The sequence below is a fragment of the Ovis canadensis genome, chromosome 7 (assembly GCF_042477335.2).
Source record: "Ovis canadensis isolate MfBH-ARS-UI-01 breed Bighorn chromosome 7, ARS-UI_OviCan_v2, whole genome shotgun sequence".
Classification (NCBI taxonomy): domain Eukaryota; kingdom Metazoa; phylum Chordata; class Mammalia; order Artiodactyla; family Bovidae; genus Ovis; species Ovis canadensis.
The window spans coordinates 46,655,831-46,679,472 of NC_091251.1; the positions used below are offsets into that span (position 1 = coordinate 46,655,831).

A 23,642-nucleotide genomic window follows, 5' to 3' on the forward strand; every position below is an offset into this window, starting at 1 on the left:
CCTTATAATTAATGGTTAATTATAATTAACCTTCAAAAACTGCAAGTATTCATAGACTTTAGAAAAACATTTTAATAATAAGTTACATGCTGCTCACCACACCACTGATTCACACAAATCAAGGTATCATGAAACCATCATTTAGGATTGCTTATATAATCTTTCTGTATAGTACATGTTATAAAATACCCTTTTGGAAGTTTGCACTTTATCTGATCTCTTATATTTTGCTTTTGCTGTAGATTTCAGTTACAGAATACAGCCATGAAAGGAAACATGCAAATGACCAAACAGTCATCTTTTCAGATGAAAACCAGATGGACCTGACAGCAAGTCACACTGTGATGATTACCAAAGGCCTTTTAGATTGTACCAAAAGTGAAAAGTCCACCAAGATAGATACTACATCGTTTCTGGCTAACTTAAAACTCCACACTGAAGATTCAGGAATGAAGAAAGAATTACATTTTTCCGTAGATCAAAACACTTCTTCAGAAAAGAAGATAAATTTCAATGACTTCATAAAAAGATTGAAAATAGGAAAATCAAATGCTTTTCCTTTTACAGGACCTGATAAAGAAAATTCTGAGATGCCTGTTCATTCCAAAGAAGTAAATAAGACCACTTCTGTACATCAAATGCATGTATCTCTTGGTGTAGGTGAAAATACCAGTAATATGACTAGACTCTTTAGAGAACAAGATGATGGAATGAATTTTACCCAGTGTCATACAACCAATATTCAGGCTTTTGTTCCCACATCCAATGAGGCCAGCTTAAGGGAATTTAAAGGTGATGATATAACAGTTTATGGCAATGATTTCATGGACTTGACAATTAGCCACACTGTACAGAAGTTACCTTCAGCAGATAATCTATCTGAAATAGAAAATCAAACTCAGGATGTCATGATGGATGTTTCAACATGTTATGAAACTAAAGCACTAGAACAGAAGACAGTCTTTAAGGATAAACCAAATGATGCTTTCCAAGACCTTTCCTTAAACCCTGAAGGTAACATACATATGATCAGAAGTCATATTACAGGGACAGAAATTCAAACAGTCACACAGGCTACCAACCAGAATATCAGACCATTGGCCATGATCCCAGAATCTAAATATTCTGGTCCAGCTATTCAAGATGATAAGACATTCTTCTATTCTAGTTGTAACGATGCCATGGAACTGACCAAGTGTCACTCAAGTATGAGAGAGGAGAAAAATTTGGTAAAGCATGACAGTAATTATTCTAAAATGTATCCCAATCCAGATGGCAACTCTCTTAGAGAAAAAACTGTTTATTCAGGAGAAGATAGCATGGACATTACCAGGAGTCACACAGTTAAAATAGATAATCAAATTTTTAAACAAGTTCAGACAAATGTACAGAAAGCAACTGCACCAGTATCTGAAAAAGAAATGATGATCCAAAATCACATAATTGTGTCAGAGAATTGGGACATAAATGTAAATTGTCACTCTCTTCCTCGTGTATCTCAGGAAAGATTACAGCAGAGCCCAGAAAATCCTTTATTTATTTCATTGACTGACAAAAGGACTGAAATCTTCACGGATGAAGATATGGATTTGACTAAAAGTCACACAGTTAATTTAGGAAGTCAGTTTCCTCTTGCATCTTACAATCTGACATCTGAGAATACCAGTAAATCTCACTCTCACAGCAAAGGCCTTTCAGATGAATGGGAAAAAATGACCAAAGATCATATTGACCTATCCCAACAACAAAACATAATATCTAAGAACATCCCAGCTAATACATGGGACAAAGAAAAAAGTCAAGTTCTGAAGATTTCACCCTTTCTTGATAAAGATTCTCCTCAGTCACCTGATGTTAACCAGGACGTAGCAACAAAACATAATATAGTATACTCTCGTGAAGATCTTGACAAAGAGGTACCACTGGGAAATAACAGAAATACAATTTCATGTGAGAAAGCTTTGTTGCCTACTACAAAGCCACTATTTTCATCAAGAGGATGGCCTGCCGTGAGAAATCATAGTGTTGTTAACAGTCAAACAGTAAAATCTGTACTAGGCCAGAATTCTAAACTGCCTGAGCCACTAAGGAAAAGTTTAGGTAATCCCATTCCTGACTGTTCTGACAAGACAGTTATTTGTTCAGAGAAGGAAGAAAATATGGATCTAACCAAGAGTCACACTGTCATTACTGGATTTGGTCCTTCTGAAGTACTAGAACTAAGTAAGACTAATTTTGAAAACACTAATAGCCAGTTATCAACAGTAAATAGACAGAAAGCTGTAAAAGTTGAAAAATGTAATGAAAGTCCTGTAGAAAAAATGGGAGTGTTTATTTCTAATGGTATCATGGATGTGTTGGAGGACAAAAAAGTACAGAAATCCGGAATTCTGAATGAAAAACAAGACGTCAAAATTTGTGGAAGAAAAAGTCTTGGCAGACTAAAAGTTGATAAGACTGTTGTATTTTCAGAGGGAAATGAGAATGATATGGATATCACCAAGAGTTGTACAGTGGAAATAAATCATAGACCTTTAATAGATGAACATGATTCCCATTTGGTGCCTTTGGCAGGACATTCTAACACTGTTTTGTATGCATGTGGGCAAGATGACATGGAGGTCACCAGAAGTCACACAACTGCTATAGAATGTAAAACTGTCTCACCAGATAAAACAACTACTAGGCCTGTGGACAAAACTGTAATGTTTGTAGATAATCATGATGAACTAGAAATGACAAAGTCCCATACTGTTTTCATTGACTGCCAAACAAAGGACAGAACTGTGCTTCCAGACAGACCTAACTTTGAACTATCCAAAAGAAAAAGCCTAGAAAAATTAAAAGTGACCCCTACTTCTACTGAGGAGAGTGTTTTTTTCCCACAAAATGTCAAAAGGGATCATTCAGTCGCAAAAGTCAGCCAGCTAACACTACCAGGGAAATGGTCTAATCATGGTCCTTTAGAGAAAGCTGAAGCATTTATAGCTGATGATACCATGGAAATGTCTAAATCAACCATTTGGAAAAATGACAGAAATGTACAAAAGCCTATATTTCTGAAAGAACCTCTATCAGGCAAAAATCAGAGAAGGAAAAGCCTTAGACTCAAAAATGACACGACCAATGCATTTTCAAAGAATGATAAAAATGATATGCATGTCATCCAGTGTTGTGCAGTGGAAATAAATAACAAAAGTGTCCTGGAAGATAGAGAGGACTCCCGTTTGGTGCCTTTGGAAGGAACTTCTAATACTGTTGTGTATACGTGTGGACAGGATGACATGGAGATCACCAGAAGTCACACAACCGCCTTAGAGTATAAACCTGTCTCATCAGATAAAATAACCACTAGGACTACAGACAAAACTGTTATGTTTGTAGATAATCACAATGATCTGGAAGTTACTAAGTCCCACACTGTTCTCATTGATTGTCAAGCCACGGAGAAAATACTTCAAGAGTGCCCTGCATTTGGAATAGCAAAAGGAAAAACCATGGGTGTTTCTTTTCCACAGGATGGTAATTCTATTCAAGAAGTCACTGAAAAACAAGCACTGGCTGTAGAAAACAAAATCGTTCTTCACAGTGAGCAAAAGCATAATGTGATACCCTTTGTTCCTACTAATACATTGTCTGGGGGTCAAGGTGAGACAGATGTCAAATTCCATAGCACTTCTGTGGATGAAGAAGTCATGAAAGTTGTAGGCCAGGCCTGTACATTGGAAAAACCCAAAATTGAAAGCTGTCAGTTAAATAGTACAGATAGAAGAAATGTGGATTTTACAGGCAGTCTTGCAACTGCTCTTTGTGGATCTGGTGATAATTATTCCTGTTTACCTAATGTTACTTCCTTTTTTGGTAATTTGGAGAAGAATGTCGTGTCCTTATGTGATAAAGATGAAGATTTAAAAGCCAGTCATTGCCCAGTGCAAAATGATCTTCCTTGTGCAAACAATTCAGCCAGTGATGATTATTTGAAATCTGAGGGACTGCCTCTTTCTGCTCCTTGCTTGTTAAAGAAGGAGAAAGTTGTTCAAACCAATACCCAAGGACAGTTACATTGTGCCCCAAAAGTGCTAAAAGATCAAGATCTGATTAAGGAGCCCCCAAATCTAATATCAAATGAAACTTTAGTATATGGTGAAGATTCGGGGGAGATGACTAAACTTAGCTCAAAGCCAGTGTGTTTTAAGCTTCCGAGGGATCAAGTGGAGCCCTCTGTTGATAAGGCAGAACACAGTTTAAAGAAGACCTTTGTTGATGATGTTTGTGTTGCTTCTCAGCACCATCTATTAACCCAACTACCTCCATTACCTCAACAAGGACAGAATAGTGTCAATAAAGATGAAGGAATATTGTCTAAAGCTGGAAATAATTTAAATATTGTTGGAGGAAATTCCTCTGAACCCACATGTGAAAACGATTCCACAATGCTTTATAATGGGAAACAGTTTACTGCAGCCTATAAAAACGAACCAAAGAAAAATATTCAAACAGCTAAATGTAATACAGCTATAGATTTCCACAGTAACTCAACCTTGACTAAGCAAGTTATCCACACTCTTATCCGTCCTCGAGAAGCATCAGATCCTGTAATTGCATCCAGTGTTGCAACTTGTAGTAGTGTCAAGCCAAATCTGCATAACTTAAATGGAAAAACTGAAGAAATTTTAGATTTCCAACCAGTTCATTTACCACCTTCTCCAGAACAGTTACTTGAATTAGTAAATAAGGTATGCTGTGATATGAGTATCGTGCAAGCTACAGAAGCATGTAATGTTAACATAGTGACTAGCAATGTTAAAGATGATAGCGATGAAGAAAATAACATTCCACATAAGGGAGCTGAAACCACCTCTGTCCCATTAATGACAACTGTAAAAGATAAAATGAGGAGATGTTCTTTGGGAATATTTTTGCCCAGGTTGCCAAACAAAAGAAATTGTAGTGTCACAGGTATTGATGCTCTGAAGCAGGTTCCACCAGACACAACTGATTTAAATCACTTAGAAACTCAGCCGGTTTCCAATAAGGATTCAGGCATTGGAATTGTTACAGCTAAACTGAACTTAAGTCCATCTCAATATATAAATGAGGAAAATCTCCCGATATATCCTGGTGAGATTAATTCCTCAGACTCTATCAGCTTAGATACTGAGGAAAAGGCTTTGACTGAGACATACCCAAAAGAGACTTCACCCTCTGAAAATAAAATGGAAGAAACCTGCAATAGCCAAAAAAGAACCTGGATACAAGAAGATGATGATGATATTCAGAATGAGAAAAAAATCAGAAAAAATGAAATTGGGTTTAGTGATACTGGAAAAGATCAGGAGGTAAGCCCTGTCTTGAACTAAGAAATGTTCTTGATTGTCTTCTTTTAAATTATGAGTATTCTTGAATTTTAATTTTAGTGTTAGGTAAGCAGGAATTGATTATTTCCAGTTATAGGCATGGAGAAATATTCCTGTATAAAATCTTGAAATTAATTGACTAGCAGGTAGACTTAAACACAGTTTGAAGTGACAAATGGTCACAAAAAATGAAATGGGAAGTAGAAAAAATTAATATTGATTGTGTAATTCTAAATATTCTGTCATTTCTAGTGATTTGTCATTGTGACTTTGCATATAAAAATCTCTAGGCAGGGTACATGGAGTTTGATAAGTCATCTTCAGTGTTAAAATGTTTGGAGGGTAAAAAGATTTATTATGCAGACTGCATAAAGAAAAGATGGAGTGAATTTTCTTGACTAATGAAAATATGTAGAAGCTGAGAGTCCATTTCTCTCGAGGATGGGAGAATGGCTAGATCAAACCCAGTACCTCAAAGTGAAGTAAGATTTTGTGTTTATTTAAAAACACTGATTCGGATAACTTGGGGAATACAAGCTTCCCTGGTAGCTCAGCTGGTAAAGAATCCTCCTGCAATACAGGAGGCCCCAATTCGATTCCTGAGTCAGGAATATTCCCTGGAGGAGGGATAGGCTACCCACTCCAGTATTCATGGGCTTGTCATTTAAACTGAGTTTTATAAGTGGAGAAATAAAAATTAGAAAGTATCATAGGTTCATAGAAACAAAGTTTAAATTCTGTTAAGAAGTTTGTAAGTAAGCTTAGAAGATGATTTCAGTTAGAGGAAAATGACACTTAAGTCTGTAAAGTAAAATAGTTAAAATGGTAAAACCAGGACCATGTGACTTACTTGACTTCAACCAAAGGAGTCTTGGTCATCTGGGGAAAGAAATACTAAAGCCTTGAAATAAATTTTTTCTCTGTATTCTAGAGAGGGCTATCTTGTATAGTCAGTATTCTCTTCTGTTTTCTACAGTGTGGTAGCCCTGACCCTGGTGTCTAGTACATGAATAACTGGATAGGTCAACGTTTGGTAGCTCATAGGATCTGGTTACAGAGAAGGCAATGGCACCCCACTCCAGTACTCTTGCCTGGGAAATCCCATAGACGGAGGAGCCTCATAGGCTACAGTCCATGGGGTCACTAAGAGTCGGACACGACTGAGCGACTTCACTTTCACTTTTCACTTTTATGCATTGGAGAAGGAAATGGCAACCCACTCCAGTGTTCTTGCCTGGAGAATCCCAGGGACAGAGGAGCCTGGTGGGCTTCCATCTATGGGGTTGCACAGAGTCGGATGCGACTTAGCAGCAGCAGAAGCAGCAGCAGGATCTGGTTATAACCTAGATACCACTGAGAAACAATTTTCTTACATAGTATAATGCATAATGTTATTTCATTATATTTTTAAAGAAAATTACTTTGAACTTCTAAAAGCCTACTAAGCTTCTTGTTACTTATTCTAATTCTTTACTAAAGTATTTTATATGATTACAGATAAATTTTATGTTAGAAGTATTTCTCTTGGCATTCAGCATTTAGTCATTATAATTAATAGTGTCATAACTTTACTCTTATGATGTTCCTTTATTGATGATTTCAGATTGCTAATCTCCATGCTGAAGGAGATATGGATAAAAATGCTAACAGTGTATTGATAAAAAGCCTGAGCAGAACTCCTTCTAGTTGTAGCAGTTCTCTGGATTCAATCAAGGCTGATGGGACCTCTCTGGACTTAAGCAGTAAGATTTTAATGAAGGCTAAATAAGAGAAATCATTTGTTACTTGACTAATAATACATGTATTTCAGTTCAGGAGATATTAGAAATTTGTATAAGCTTTTTGGGAGTTATAAATAGTTGATAAGTAAAATAATATCTAGTTTATTTTTAATTCTTAGTTTTAATAAATTGAGAAGTATTACATTACAAGAGTGATTTTCTTAAGAAGCTTAAAATTAGTAGAAAAATATATATGGAGCCTTAAAACTAATATACTTTACCCTACAAATGACTGTCTTCCCAGAAGGATCCTAGCAGATAGCTTCAAGAGCATGAACCACACATAAACCTGAACAATAAAATTAAGTTTACGATTTAATTTAACTCGTTCATCACTTGAATTTGCTTTACTTTTAGCACACCTTGGTAGTCAAATAGAATCACAGTTTCTCAGAGATACCGTTTGTGAAGAGAGCTTGAAGGAGGTATGAAAGTATTTCTCATTTCTTTTTGATAATTTATATACTATTTTGGCTGTGCTGGGTCATCTTTGCTTTGTGCAGGCTTTTTTCTAGTTGTGGCAAGCAGGGGCTCCTCCCTGGTTGTGGTGCACAGGCTTCTCATTGTGGCGGCCTCTTTTGTTGAGGAGCTCAGGCTTCAGTAGTTGTGGCACGTGGACTCAGTAGTTGCGGTTTGTGGGCTGTAAAGCACAGGCTCATTAGTTGTGGTACGTGGCTTAGTTGCTTTGCAGCATGTGGGATCGTCTCCGATCGGGGATCAAACCTGTGTCTCCTGCATTAGTAGGATTCTTTACCTGAGCCACCAGGGAAGCCCCTATTTCTCAAATGCAACAGATTTCCTCATTTTGTTTCTCTTGTTTAATTTTTTTGAATTATGAAATATTTCAGATATGCAGAAGACCAGTTTTTGGTTTTTTTTTGTTGTTGTTAAGGACAGGACATGGCAATTATGTGGAGTAGAATCACAATTGGAAGGCCTACATTTTGTTGTTTTTTTCCCCCAATTTTACTATTACTGAATAAACTTAAGAAATAATATTAGATGAAATCTGCTTGTGTATAGCCTACATCAGAATAATATCTACACAAATATGCAAAGTTCTTTAAGCTATATAGAAACAAAGGAGGTGGTTCTAGTCAAAATTGCTCATACAAACTTTGAGCAGTGGTCAGAGTTTGAGCAGTGGTCAAAGTTTGAGCAATGGTCAAGTTTTACGTTGAATGGTCATGCAAACTTTTTTTCTTTCCTCAGAAACTCAGAGATGGAAGAATAACAATAAAGGAGTTCTTTATACTTCTTCAGGTCCACATTCTGATACAGAAACCCAGACAGAGCAATCTTCCAGCCAAAGTAAGTACAATTTCTTGGCAAAATAGTAATCTCAGTTAAAATATATTGTAATTGTTTACTGAACTGTATCAAGCAAGTGTTTATTTAAAAAACAAAAAAAGAATCTAAGGAAAATTTTGCTATAGAAGGTACATTTGGGGTTAGCATAAAAATTTATTTTTTAAAAATACAAATTTTGAAAAAGTGGAGGTTTTTTTTTCATTTCTTGCCATCTGTTTTGTTTTTTATACTTTATGCTGAACATATGCTTTCCCCCTTTATTATAAAAACTCATGTATAGCAGAGGTTTTATTTCTTTTTTAATTTTTTTTTTTACTTTATTTTACTTTACAATACTGTATTGGTTTTGCCATACATTGACATGAATCCACCACGGGTGTACATGCGATCCCAAACATGAACCCCCCTCCCACAGCAGAGGTTTTAATAAACATTTTTCAATATAAAAAATATTTGAAATCATAGAATATTTAAATAATGCAACCAACGGGGAGGGAGGAGGAAGAGGGATTCAGGATGGGGAACACGTGTATACCTGTGGCAGATTCATGTATGGCAAAACCAATACAATATTGTAAAGTAATTAACCTCCAATTAAAATAAATAAATTTAATAATATAACCAAGAGGCTTAGTTTAAAAGATTAATAGAAAACTCATATCATTTACATATAAAATTACGTAGTATTTTGTTTAACTTAAGTCTGTTGAACATTTACAAAAATTAGGTATGCCCTTGATCACAAAGAAAAACATGAGAAATTGAAAAATGGAGATTTCATAGATATCATCTGATCTTAATCCAATAAAATTAGAACTATTAAAAACACAAACATCTTGGAAATTAAGAAACACATTTCTAGATAATTCATATCAAAGAGTAAAGCAAAACTATTTAGAAAGCAAAGGAGAACAATCTATGGGATATACAACGGAACATACACTTAGCAGGAAATTAAAAGCCTTAGATATCACTGTTATAGAAGAGAATCTAAAACTAAAGGACTTTAATACTTTAAGAAATTGGAAAATGAACAATAAAATGACATCCGTAAAAAAGGTAGGAAGACAGAATTCAGGTAAATAGAAAACTAATAAACTAGAAAACAAAAACTAGTAGAAAAGATAACAGATCTAAAAATTGGTATTTTGGGGGAATTCCCTGGTAGTCCAGTGGTTGGGACTCTGTGTGCTCTCTGCCAAGGGTTTGGGTTCCATCTCTTGTCAGAGAGCTAAAATGAAGCACTTAGTGCTTCATTTATTAGTGCAGTGCAGCTAATAAAATAAAAACTGATACTTTGAAAAGGATTTAAAAACTCTTAAAGAGCTTAATTAAGTCAAAGGAAGGCTTCTCCCTGTGGTCCAGTGTGTAAGAATCCCCCTTGCAATGCAATGGACACCAGTTCAATCCCTGGTCTGGGAAAATCCCATGTGCCTCAGGGTAACGGAGCCCCTGCGATACAGCTACTCTGCTATGCAGCTACTCTGCTATGCACTACTCTAGCCAGTACTTAAGAGCCCATGAATCATAACTGCTGAGGCCATGTACTGCAACTACTGAAGCCCATTAACCTTGAGCCCGTGCTTTCCAACAAGAGAAGGAAGCCACTGCAATGAGAAGCCCATACTCAACAACTAGAGAAAGCCTGTGTGCAGCAGTAAAAACACACCACCACCAAAAAATAAATCTAAAACAAAGGGGGAGAGAGAAAGCTAAAATACATGTAATTGAGAAAGACGCATCCACAGATTAAAGGAAAGATTAAAAGAGTTTTTTTTAATCCTTCAACTGTGATGACAATTTTTAAGACCTAGATGATTTTTTAGAAAAATACAAATTACCAAAATTAATCCAAGAACTGGATAACTGTCATTAACTACCATTGAATATTTGTTTTGGCTATACCACCTGACTTGCAGGATCTTAGTTCCCTGATTAGGGATTGAACTCAAACCCTTTGCCATGAAAGTGAGGAGTCCTAACCACTGGACAACCAGGAAATTCCCACCAATGAAATTTTTAGTTTGCAGTTTACCATTAAAATTGTCACTAGGACTAGATGACTTCTAACTTTTAAAGAATAGACCCACACATTTATGACTATTTGGTTTATGACGAAGATGCCACTGTAGAATAGTGGCCTTTCCTATAATGGTGTTGAATCAGTTGGTTATCTACAGGAAAAAATGAACCTTGATCCATACTTCACATTATACATTAAAAAATCAGTCCTATACAACACCAAAGCACAAGTGCCAAAATTAAAAATTGGACTTCATCAAAATTTAAAACTTGTATGCTGCAAATGATACCATTAAGAAACAGCAAACACAACCCACAGAACAGGAGAAAACATTTGCAAATCATACAACTTAGCCTTGTATCCAGAATATTTAAAGAACTCTCACAATTCAAAAAAATAACCCAATTGGGGACTTCTCTGGTGGTCCAGTGGCTAAGGCTCAGTGCTCCCAACTCAGGGGGCCTGGGTTAAATCCGTGATCAGGGGACTAAAACCCATGTGCTGCAGCTAAGACCCAGTGCAGCCAAATAAATAAAAAGAAATTTTTTTAAAAAAAAGATAACCCGATTAAAAAATATCAAAGGATCAGAATAGACGTTTCTCCAAAGAATATATGCAAATGGACAATTAGCAAAATAGTGATAAAGGAAGTACAAATTAAAATAAGTTACCACTTCACAGCCACTAGGATGCCTGTAGCCAGAAAGACAAAATAACAAGTGCTGGGCAAGGATGTGAAGAGGCTGGAATTTTCATACATTGCTGGTAGACTTGTAAAATGGTGTAGCCACTTTGGAAGAGCTGGATATTTCCTCAAAAAGTTAAAACAGAACTATTATATGATCCACCAATTCCAATTCTAGGTATTTACCTAAGAGAATTGAATATGTACCTCTACACAAAAACTGGTACATGAACATTATTCATAATAGCCAAAAAGTGAACTGATTAGTGGTTACTTGAGGCTAAGATAGGGGTGGAGGAGAAAGGAATGACAGCCAATGGGTACAAGGTTTCTTTTAGAGGAATGAAAGTGCTCTAAAATTAGCTGGTGATGATGTTGCACAACCTTGTGAATATATTTTATAAATCATTTAGTTGCATACTTAGTGAATTATATGGTGTGTAAATTAAATCTCAATAAAGCTGTTTAGAAAGAAATCAATTACAGGAGGATTGATATCTAAAGGTGAAAAGTAAATCAAAGATAGAAAGGAGAAAAATACGCATCTTTTGGGTCCCCAACCTCATTATACTCATCACCATAATAGTGTCCCTTCCCTGTAGAATCCCCTTGCCTCAGCTGCAGATGGGAAATAGAAAGGTGTCTAGGTATGTATCTAGAATCTTGGGAAATGCAGAAACAGTACCAGGGGCCAGAGAAAGCAAAGGGGAAGCATAGAAACAGAAAGGCTGCTGGCCGGGTAGAAGAGTGGAGGATATCTGGGAAGCTAATCTTTGAGGCATGAATCAAGGGAATATTAGTATGAATTAGTATGACTCTTCCCCTTTGGTCTCAGGCTTTGTAGAGGTCAGGAAAGGCAGAGTTAGGGAAATATATCTGGGAAGGAACCATCAAGAGGGTAAGACAAATCAACTGTATTTCAGTAAATTTTAAAAAGAGATGGTAAGAAGAGTTCATGCAATAGCAGGAAAGAAATTTTAAAATCCCACAGTAGGGACTTCCCTGGCAGTCCAGTATTTAAGACTCCATGCTTCCAGTGCAGGAGGCACAGGTTCCATCTCTGGTTGGGGAACTAAGATTACACATGCTATGTGGTGCAGCCAAAAAAAGTAGTTAAGAAAAAACCCCAAAGTAGAGAAGGGCCAAAGAAATGGGTAATGTATGGGCTGTGGAAAAGGACGTTCACAACTATGGGCATCTGTTACAGGATTTAGATGACCATGAGTCTCCTTTAGGCTGGAACTAGGGAGGCATTCTTGAGGCAGACAGGGAGATGTATGTTTGGCACCCATGTGTGTGTGCAGTTGCAGGAGTTCAGCTGGTAGCACCAGCTAAAGATAATATGTAGAGATACCATATTGCTATATTGTGTAAGAAGAACTAGTAACATAGTATTGTAGGTCAGTTATATTTTAAAAACAAACTCAAAAAATGAGGTCAGATTTGTGGTTTACCGGAGGTGGGGATGAGGAGAGGGGAAGTTGGATCAAGGCAGTCAAAAGGTACAAACTTCCAATTATAAGATATATAAGCACTAGGGATGTAAAGTACAACATGATAAATACAGTTAACACAGTTGTATTTTGTATATAAAAGTTGTTAAGAGAGCAAATCCTATGAGTTCTCATCACAAGGAAAATTTTTTTCTATTTCTTTAATTTTGTATCTGTATGAGGTGATCATTCAGTCATTTCATTCACTCAGTCATGTCCGACTCTTTGCAACCCAGGGACAACAGACTTCCCTGCCCATCACCAACTCCTGGAGCTTACTCAAACTCAAGTCTATCCAGTTGGTAATGCCATTCAACTGTCTCATCCTCTGTCATCCCCTTCTCCTCCCGCCTTCAGTCTTTCGAAGCATCAGGGTCTTTTTTAATGAGTCAGTTCTTTGCCTCAGGTGGCCAAAGTATTGGAGTTTCAGCTTCAGCATCAGTCCTTCCAATGAATATTCAGGACTGATTTCCTCTAGGATGGACTGGTTGGATCTGTTTACAGTCCAAGGGACTTTCAAGAATATTCTCCAACACCATAGTTCAGAAGCATCAATTCTTTTCCATTCAGCTTTCTTTATAGTCCAACTCTTACATCCATACATGACTACTGGAAAAACCATAGGTTTGACTAGACAGACTTTTGTTGGCAAAGTAATGTCTTTGCTTTTTAATATGCTGTCTAGGTTGGTCATAGCTTTTCTTCCAAGAAACAAGTGTCTTTTAATTTCATGGCTGTAGTCACCATCTACAGTGATTTTGGAGCACCGCCCCCCCTAAAAAATCTCTCACTGTTTCCATTATTTCCTCATCTATTTGCCATGAAGTGATCGGCCCAGATGCCATGATCTTAGTTTTCTGAATGTTGAGTTCTAAGCCAACTTTTTCACTCTCCTCTTTCACCTTCATCAAGAGGCTCTTTAGTTCTTCACTTTCTGCGATAAGGGTGGTCATCTGTATAAATGAGGTTATTGATATTTCTCCCTGCAATCTTAATTCCAGCTTGTGCTTCATCCAGCCCGGCATTTCACATGATGTACTCTGCATATAAGTTAAATTAGCTGGGTAACAGTATACAGCCTTGATGTACTGGTTCCCTATTTGGATGGTTCTATGTCTATTGTTCCATGTGATAGATATTCATTAAACTTGTGATAATCATTTCATGATGCATATAAGTCAAATCATTATGCTATAAATCTTAAACTTACACAGTGCTATATGTCAGTTATATCTCAATAAAACTGAGGGAAAAAAAAGATTCTGTGTTAGTGCCCCATGACCTTCTGCATGCCCAAGGAATGTTTCATACCAAACATTCCCTTTCAGTGCAGTTGTGGAACTATTGCAGGTACCCTTACCAGGCCTGAAATATCTAAGAGCTGATAGTGCATAAACTGGGCACTTAATCAAAATAGATAAGGCAAGGGAAGGGAGTGACTTGTGCATGTAGTCCTGGACACAAGGAGCAGCAGTTTAACCCATGTATTGCATTACAGCAATGGCAGTTGCATTCAGTTGTATCCACAGTGCATAAGCCTGATATCCTTTGCATTTGACATTCCTGGTGAATCTCTGGGAACATAGTCCTGTGTTTCACTTTGTGGTTATGAAGGTTCAAGAGAAACCTTACTCTTTAAAGAAAAAAAATTGAGCTGTTATAGGAATTTTCAAACATATACAAAAGTAGATAATAGTTTAATGAACTTCTCATGTATCTATCACCAAACTTCAAAAATTATAAACTTCTGGGACTTCCCTGGCAGTCCAGTGGTTAAGACTTCGCCTTCCAATGCAGGGAATACAAGTTTGTTCCCTCCTTGGGGAGCTAAGATCCACGTGCCTCAGGGCCAAACAAAAACATAAAACAGAAGCAATGTTGTAACAAATTCAGTAAAGACTTGAAAAAAAAACTATCAACCCTTGTCTCTATATTTCCCTACCTCCCCATCTGGTTATTTTGAAGGAAATCCCAGGTATCATCAATTTATCTGTATTTCAGTGTGTATCCGTGAAAAGATGAGGATTCTTTAAACTATGTCCAAATATGATAATCTTATCTTTAAGTGATTAATTATTCAGTCAGTATTATATTTCCCTGATTGTCTGCATTATTTTCCAGTTTGTTAAACTGCAACCCAAATGAGATTGATAGCTCTTTCTTAATTATCTTTTAAAGTATAAAGTCCCCTTCAATAACCCTCTCTCCCCCCATCTCCCTTCTCTCTCCTCTTTTTTTGTTTTGGAGGAAACCAGATTTTTCCATACTCTGCTAAGTATGTGTTTTGCCCATTATACATACCCTAACTTTCGTTTTAACGTGTCCTTCTGTCCTTTGTATTTTCTGTATATCGGCAGAGGCTTTATCAGATGACATGTTTTTGTTTTCCAAGTTTACTTTATACTTGTCCTTCCGTCAGGAGTTAATGTCTGGTGATGATCACCATTAAGTTATCATTATATAGATCTAGCAATTTATTAGAGGAGTTGTAAAGTAGTGATATTGTAATTTTCTTCATTTTTCCATATTATGTCCAAATACTTCTGTAAAAAAAAAATTCCTTTATCAAGTATTTGGCTCCTATATGAAAGACAGTCAGCCATTTTCCCAAGGAGGCCTGATTTCTTTGAGAAGTATAGAGGTTTGATTTTTCTTTATAAATTTAGCCTTAAAACTACTTTTTAAGAAAGAGAGTCATCAGTAATCATTGCCTTTAGCACCTTTTTACACTTTGACAACATGTTAGAAAACTAGTTACAGATAGAGAAATGAAATTAAAACCTCATTTGTATTTCCTTTTAATTTATCAACTGAAAGGAGAGAATGAGAGGAAACTAAAGTTTGTTAGATTATTTAGCAGGCCCTGAACTTTGGTACCTTTTTAAAAAACTTTTACTTTGATCTTAAGAGGTTGGTCAATATTGTACCCATATTATAGATGAGGCCAAAACCTAGAATGCTAAAATGACCTATTCTGTGCCATACTGCCTGTGAATAATGGACATTTGTAGTGTTTTCTTTGGATTTTATATGTAATAGGCTAACTTGGTTTTTCCAACACTGCATTAGGGACATCAGAAAGTCATTGGGTTAGAGCTATAAGACATTTAAAAAATGTCCAAAAGACATTGTAATACATTTTTTAAAATAACCAGATTTTTACTGCTTCATTTTATGTATGGCAGAAAAGTCTGAGTTTAACCTGGGATAGAAGTAAGGATCAGGGCTAGTGAATGAGAATAGAAAAGAATAATCTTGGAAACTGGCATCTTTTTTTTTTCTTTCAATAAAGAGGTTTTTTATAAGTTTGAATTTTCAGATATTGATAGTTTTAAAACAATGTGTAAAACTCAAACAGGGTCTCCGTATCAATCTAGAGAGGTGGGGTAGGGCGGGAGATGGAAGAGAGGTTCAAAAGGGAGGGATATATGTATACCCATGGCTGATTCATATTGAGGTTTGACCAAAAACAAAATTCTGCAAAGCAATTATCCTTTAATTAAGAAATGAATTAAAAAAAAACAATGTATAACCATTTCTCTCTCCCACGCAAGTTTACTGAGGTGTTTATACAAATGCATAAACATTTTCAAATCACTTATAAGCCTATGTGTGGAACTTCCACGGTTCCTCTAAACATCTGTGGGAAATGGACTTTGTTGTCAGAGACTTTATTTCAAATTCCAACTGTAGCTTACTAGGTATATGAATTTAAAGTTTTCCATTTTTCCTTTGTAGAACTTGTAAAAGTAAGCACTCACGTCTCAAGCACTGTTTGAGACTCTTAACAGTCCTTGCACATGGTTTGGTCCTCAAATACCAGTTTTAAGCGATTTTTTTTTTTTTCAGTTTACTGTAAACACATCACCTATTCTGGAAGACCTGATGTTAAGTCAATATGTTTACCGACCCAAGATACAGATTTATAAAGAAGATTGTGAAGCTCTTTGCCAGAAGATTGAAGAGTATGAAAGTTTCCATCTTTTGTGTGTTTTGTTGGATGGGTGAATAATCTGTGTGACAAGATTTTGATTAGAATAACACTGGCATAAGAAAAGCTGACCGTATTAATTGGCAGTGTAATATAGTATATGGGAAAGAATTTCAGTTTTGTTGTCAGATGAAAGTTCAACTCTTGGCTACTTATGTAAGTTATTTAACCTTCATTTTCACATTCATCAGTTGAGGATAATAATACCTACTTAGTAGTGTAGAAGTAGTGTATATAATGAGCAGTAGAAGTAGTATATATAAGAAGTTTGCATGTCATTCTCAGCAAAGAGTATGTCCTTAATAGGGATTCCCAGGTGGCTCAGGGGTAAAGAATCCACCTACCAAGCAGGAGATTCAGGTTTAATCCCTGGGTGGGGAAGTTCCCCTGGAGAAGGAAATGGCAACCCGCTCCAGTATTCTTTCCTGGAAAATTCCATGGACAGAGGAGCCTGGCAGGCTATAGCCATGGGGTCACAAAAGAGTTGAACATGACTTGGTGACTAAACGATGACAACAAAGGTCCTTATAAGCAATAATTATTAGATTATGATATCATAAATTCCAAAATAACATGTTTAAAAGAAGAAGATAGTACCCTTTAGAGATTTATATAGTGCCTAAAAGTAAGATTGCCTTTGGGTTTATAGTTTTATCACATTTGCTCTTAGTTTGCATTTATAAAAGAACATGGTTTTAATCAAGACTGTAGCTCAGTGGTTTGGTGTTAGTAGATGCAGCAGACTAATTTACAAATTAGGTATATCTAGATTTTCACAGGTAAACCAAACCTTGCAACTCAAGGCAGTGTTTATATCATACTTATCTAGAACTGTCAAACTGAATTTGAACCAGTCTAACAAACAGAAAAGAAATGAAGTAATCTTTTAAGAATCATGTAGTTTTAAAACTTTTGGTGGTAAACACACTGTAGTGTACATAGATGTCAAAATATAATGTACACATGAAACATATAACCAGTGTTTTAAACCAGTGTCTTAAACCAATGTTACCTCAATAAGTAAAGGGAATTATAGTTTTAAAGGGCTTCCCTTGTGTCTCACCTGGTAAAGAATCCACCTGCAATGCAGGAGACCTGGGTTCGATCCCTGGGTTGGGAAGATCCTCTGGAGAAGGGAAAGGCTACCCACTCCAGTATTGTGGCCTGGAGAATTCCACGGACTGTATACTCCATGAGGTTGCTAAGAGTCGGACACAACTGAGCGACTTTCACTTTCACTTTTCATAGTTCTAAAACTAGAAAGTTAAGATGCTGTTAAATTATAGTACTGCAGATTTGCCTGTTTCTGGCTTGTTCATTGAATGAAGTACTGAGCACCTACTGAGTGTCAGGCGCAGTACTAAATCCTGGGGTTCATCCCTGAACAAGACAAGTTTCTTACCTTCATGTTATTTAAGAGTTGGGTGTCTCAGGATTTGTCTAAGAATGTTTTATTTTGAATAAAATAGATTCATTGCATAGAATGAAAAGTTTGTTTAGATGTGCTCTACTATTTGCTTTTGTACCTATGTGCCTGTTTATAATATCTTCTAACTCTGATAAAAATTTATTCCCTATACTTATTAACTAGGTAACTTTGCTACTTTTATTAATGCTGAACGGAATTGGAAACTTTAACTTAATAGCTACAACTTTCCAACAATTATGCATTCACAAGCCCTTAAAGGATTCTTTATAAGCAACATATTGAGTTGACCAAAAAGTTTGTTTGGTTTTAAGTAAAAATAAAAGACATATTTTTCATTTCACCAAGAACTTTATTGAACAGTGTATTCATTAACCAAATAAGCTTCTTGACCAAAACAGTATTTTCATTTTGGAACAAGTTGCTGCATTGAGATGAGAATTCTATTTGGGAGGGAAATTTTTTTTGAATCATAACATTCTTGAACTGTTCTACAAGTGTTGAAATAGTCAGACTGGCCACTATTCCTGAGTGAATTCCCCTCTTTATGTAGAAAAGAACTAGGAAAAATTAAGTATGCCTGTAGATCTGAACTGAATCATTCAGGTTGACTTCTGAACTCTGCTAATTAACTTTTCTCTACTTAGATTAAAGCTTTCTGCACTGAACCAAGATAAACTGTTAACTGATATAAATAGGAACCTGTGGGAAAAAATGAAACACTGCTCTGATGAGGAGGTACTTTTGTCTCATTTTCTGAATGGGAATCAGTATAGTCATTACAATGTTTATTGTGAAATTAGTACCTTTTTTCTTGATAATTGGACTTCACTGGTAGCTTAGCTGGTAAAGAATCTATCTGCCATGCAGGAGACCTCACTTCAGTTCCTGGGTCGGGAAGATCCCCTGGAGGAGGGCATGGCAACCCATTCTAGTATTCTTGCCTGGACAGTCTCCATGGGCAGAGGAACCTGGAGGGCTACAGTCCATGGGGTCACAAAGAGTAGGACACAACTGAGCGACTAAGCACTCACACACATACACACACTCACACTTGATAATTAGTGGTGAGTTCTTTAGTTTACTTCTCAGGTATAATATGTCAGTAAGATTTTATTATATATGAATGATTATTAGTATAGAATCTTACACTTCTTACATGATCAATTTAATATATGAAATACATTTGAAATTTAGAGTTCCCTTCTTGTTCGCTTTTCACTTAGATTTAGGTAGGGAAGAGATAGACTTTAATTGATTAAATAAGCAACTCATTTTATATTTGCCCTTATTGAAGTTTTATTAACTAAAGAACCTGTCATTTTCTAATTTGTAATATAAATGAATTTTGTACTGGAATTATTCAACTGGAATTAAAGTTGAAATCTTTGGTTCTGGACTTAACCTATTAAGTGAAATTAAATTTGCAAATAAGCCTTAGGAATCATAGTCTAGGATGGGCAAATCTTAGCACGTAGCAGCTGAACCAGCCTTCCCAGACCATTTGCCTTTTCTAACTCGTTTGTTTCAATGCAGTGTAATCTTTGACTTTACAGCTGAAGGCCTTTGGAATTTACTTGAACAAAATAAAATCACGTTTTACCAAGATGACTAAAGTGTTTACTCACCAAGGAAAAGTGGCTCTATACAGCAAGCTGGTGCAGTCAGCTCAGGTAATTTGAGACCATGAAGAGCTTAGAAATACCTATTAAAATTACTTTATAGTGATTGTGGAATATGAAGAATGTTCCTTAGGAGACATGTGAATGAGAGTTGGGCAAAAACTGAAAATTGTTCTTAAGAAGTGAGGGTCAGTTTAAGGAAAGTAGTAAATCCTGGCATCTTGAGTAATTCTAGAATATAGTAAATCCTGGCATCTTGAGTAATTCTAGAATATATTTACTAATAGGGGTGTATGTCTCATCTCAAATTATATATATTGAAATAAAACAATATAGAATTATGATCTTCCTTTGCTAAGGACTTTGCTCTGGTATTATCTTCTCATAGTCCATACTCAGCTATGCATGTGTATGCATGTATTTTTAAAAAAATAGCATTTTCCAAAATGGTCATCCTTGAAGAAAGGTCCTACATGAAAAAACTTTTCATTGGCAAATAAGTCTGGGAAGTGTTACATACAGTGACGCTCTTTTGACGAAATATAATAGCTAGCATATTAAAGTCTAAGGCCAGAAATTTTTTTTTTTTTTGGTCTAAAAAGAAAAAATGCTATAATTCTATTTGATTAGTGTTTCCCAAATTTATTTGACCATAGATCATTTTTATAAACTCTGTTATATATATTACATAGAAATATAGAATAAATATAAAATATGAATTAATATTAATCTGTTATGTATGTTTAAAAAACTTTTTTTAAGACAAGACTAGAAGTTTCAATCTTTTAGATTTGCCTGTTCATGGGACTTCCCTGGTGGTCCAGTGGTTAAGACTCTGCACTTCCACTGCACGGGGCATGGTTCAGTCCATGGTTGGAAACCAAGATCCCGCATGCTGCACTGCACAGCCAAAATGAAAATAACAACAAACAAACAAAAAGATTTGCTTGATCATAAATCAGACGTAGCAGTGATGTTAGCAGTTTGAACTGTTTATAATGTTATAATGTTTTGTTTTGAGGTTTAACTTGACAGTCTATGATATTGTGTGTTTAGAGTGAGAGAGAGAAACTTCATAAAAGGATAAATGAGATGGACAATATACTTAAGAAGATTGATAACTGTCTCACCGAGGTGGAAATAGGTAAAATATCTTGAATACTTTTCCAAAAGAAAATTTAATTGTATCTAAATCCTTCCCTACTTTGCTAGTAACACTATGCTGAAGCCTGGTATTTAGCAGCTTGAGACATTAAATTAGAGCAACTCCTTTACTGTGGTCATTCATATAATCAAGAGATACCCAAAATAATAAGTCTCTTTGGAAAACTCTTCATAACTTAGACCGTAATCTTGTGTTGTTTTTTAATAAATGAACTTATTTATCCTTTCAGTTTGGTCTCTCATTATCCCGACTTGTTAGTTTTATCTTGAAACCGCTTTTTCAAAGATCACAAAATTTCACGTAATCATCAAATTTGGTCGCTCTCAGTCCTTAGCCATCTAAATCTCTTTCAGTATTTGACACTGCTGATTCTTCTTTTCTTCCTGAAACATTCTTGTCCCTGAACTCTATGGTATTGCTCTATCTTGATACTATTCTTTTCTCCTGACTGTTTCTTTTAGCTCCTCTGTTGTCCCTTATCTAACTAAGCCCTTGTGTAGCATTCATCTATTCATTTCTATATTTTCTCCCCTAATGCTTTCATTTGCCTAAACAATTATGTTTATATGAATGATTCCCAAATTCAGTTAAATTCATCTAGCATTTGTTCAGCACCTACTTACTACCTGCCAGATACTGTACTTAGTGTCAGGAAAAATATATACACAGATTTTTGCCCATTTTTAAATGTTTATTTATTTAGGCTGCTGTGGGTCTTCACTGCTGTGTGCTGGCTTCTCTAGTTGTGGCATGCAGGCTTAGTTACGGTATGTGGCATCTTGGTTCCCCAACCAGGGATGGAACCTGAGCCCCGTGCATTGGAAGCTTGGAATCTTATCCACTGGACCACCCGGGATGTCCTAGATTTTTGCCTTCAAGTGACTTGTAACCATTTTGCATGAGGGCATCTTTCTCTTTCTCTTCAGTTCCAGACTTAATATTTCCCCTTCTTGCTGAACCTTTCAACAAAAGTGTCCTTTAAGCACCTTAAACATTATATGAAAAAATGGAAGTTATTGTCTTCCATTTTCAAAATAATATCTAAAAATTTGTTGTCTGTGATACTTCTCATTTGTATTAACAGTGTCACCATTCTTACAAATTGTAAAAGGCTCATAACCTTTACTGTCTTTGAGTTTCTCTTATCAAATCCTATTATATCTGCTTCAATATCTTCTGTATTCTTCCCTGCTCCCATTAACACTATCATTAATTCTGACATGTGCTATTTCAGATCTTCTAACTAATCTTTCTACGCTCTTAATTTCATTCTGTCTCTTTCCAGTCCAACCTTTACATTGCTGCAGGATTAATAATTATAAAGGACAGTATTCATTATGTTCAGTTCTGTCACTGTTCAGTTCTGACACTGTCACTGTTCTGTCACAGTTCAGTCACTGTTGTGTTCAACTCTTTGTGACCCAGGGACTGCAGCACACCAGGCTTCCCTGTCCATCCCCAGCTCCTGGAGCCTGCTCAAATTCGTGTCCATTGAGTTGGTGATGCCATCTAAACATCTCCTCTGTTGTCCCCTTTTCCTCCTGCCTTCAATCTTTCCCAGCATCATGGTCTTTTCCAGTGTGTCAGTTCTTCTCAGGTGGCCAAAGTATTGGAGTTTCAGCATCAGTCCTTCCAATGAATATTCAGGACTGATTTCCTTTAGGATGGACTGGTTTGATCTCCTTGCAGTCCCAGTTACTCTCAAGAGTCTTCTCCAACACCATGGTTCGGAAACATAATTCTTTGGCACTCAGCTTTCTTTATGGTCCAACTCTCCCATCCATTCGTGACTACTGAAAAAACCATAGCTTTGACTAGACAGATCTTTGTTGGCAAAGTAATGTCTCTGCTTTTAAATATGCTGTCTAGGTTAGTTTTAGCTTTTCTTCCAAGGAGCAAGCATCTTTTAATTTCATGCCTGCAGTCATCATCTGCAGTGATTTTGGAGCCCCCCAAAATAAAGTTTGTCACTGTTTCCATTGTTTCTCCATCTATTTGTCATGAGGTGATGGGATTGGATGGGACCCATGATGGGATTGGATGCCATGATCTTCATTTTCTGACTGTTGTGTTCTAAGCCAGCTTTTTCACTATTCTCTTTTACTTTCATCAAGAGGCTCCTCAGTTCCTCTTCAATTTCTGCCATAAGGGTGGTATCATATGCATATCTGAGGTTATTGATATTTTTCCCGGCAATCTGGATTCCAGCTTGTGCTTCATTTAGCCCGGCATTTCGCATAATGTACTCTGCATATAAGTTAAATAAATAGGGTGACAATATACAACCTTGACGTATTTCTTTCTCAGTTTGGAGCCAGTCTGTTGTTCCATGTCCAGTTTTAACTGTTGCTTCTTGACCTGCCTACAGATTTCTCAGAAGGCAGGTCAGGTGGTCTGGTATTTCCATCTCTTTAAGGATTTTCCAGTTTGTTGTGATCCACACAGTCAAAGGCTTTGGCATAGTCAATAAAGCAGTAGCTGTTTTCTTGGAACTCTCTTTCTCTATGATCCAGCAGATGTTGGCAGTTTGATCTCTGGCTCCTCTGCCTTTTCTAAATCCAGCTTGAACATCTGGAAGTTCACAATTCACATACTGTTGAAGCGTCACTTGGAGAATTTTGAGCATTACTTTGCTAGTGTGTGAGATGAGTGCAATTGTGCAGTAGTTTGAACATTCTGTGGCATTGCCTTTCTTTGGGATTAGAATGAAAACTGACCTTTTCCAATCCTGTGGCCACTACTGAGTTTTCCAAATTTGCTGGCATATTGAGTGCAGCACTTTCATAGC

The 23,642-nt window shown here is 36.3% G+C and overlaps 1 protein-coding gene across 1 annotated transcript in view; it reads left to right on the forward strand.

Moving 5' to 3' along the window:
• The window catches only part of KNL1 (kinetochore scaffold 1), a 63,168-nt gene that overhangs the window by 29,479 nt on the left and 10,047 nt on the right, over positions 1 to 23,642 (forward strand). The window contains 8 exon segments of the mRNA XM_069597814.1: positions 243 to 5,339; positions 6,961 to 7,099; positions 7,496 to 7,563; positions 8,351 to 8,449; positions 16,500 to 16,615; positions 18,715 to 18,805; positions 19,624 to 19,740; positions 20,746 to 20,833. Coding sequence (XP_069453915.1) covers positions 243 to 5,339; positions 6,961 to 7,099; positions 7,496 to 7,563; positions 8,351 to 8,449; positions 16,500 to 16,615; positions 18,715 to 18,805; positions 19,624 to 19,740; positions 20,746 to 20,833 — 5,815 coding nt within the window.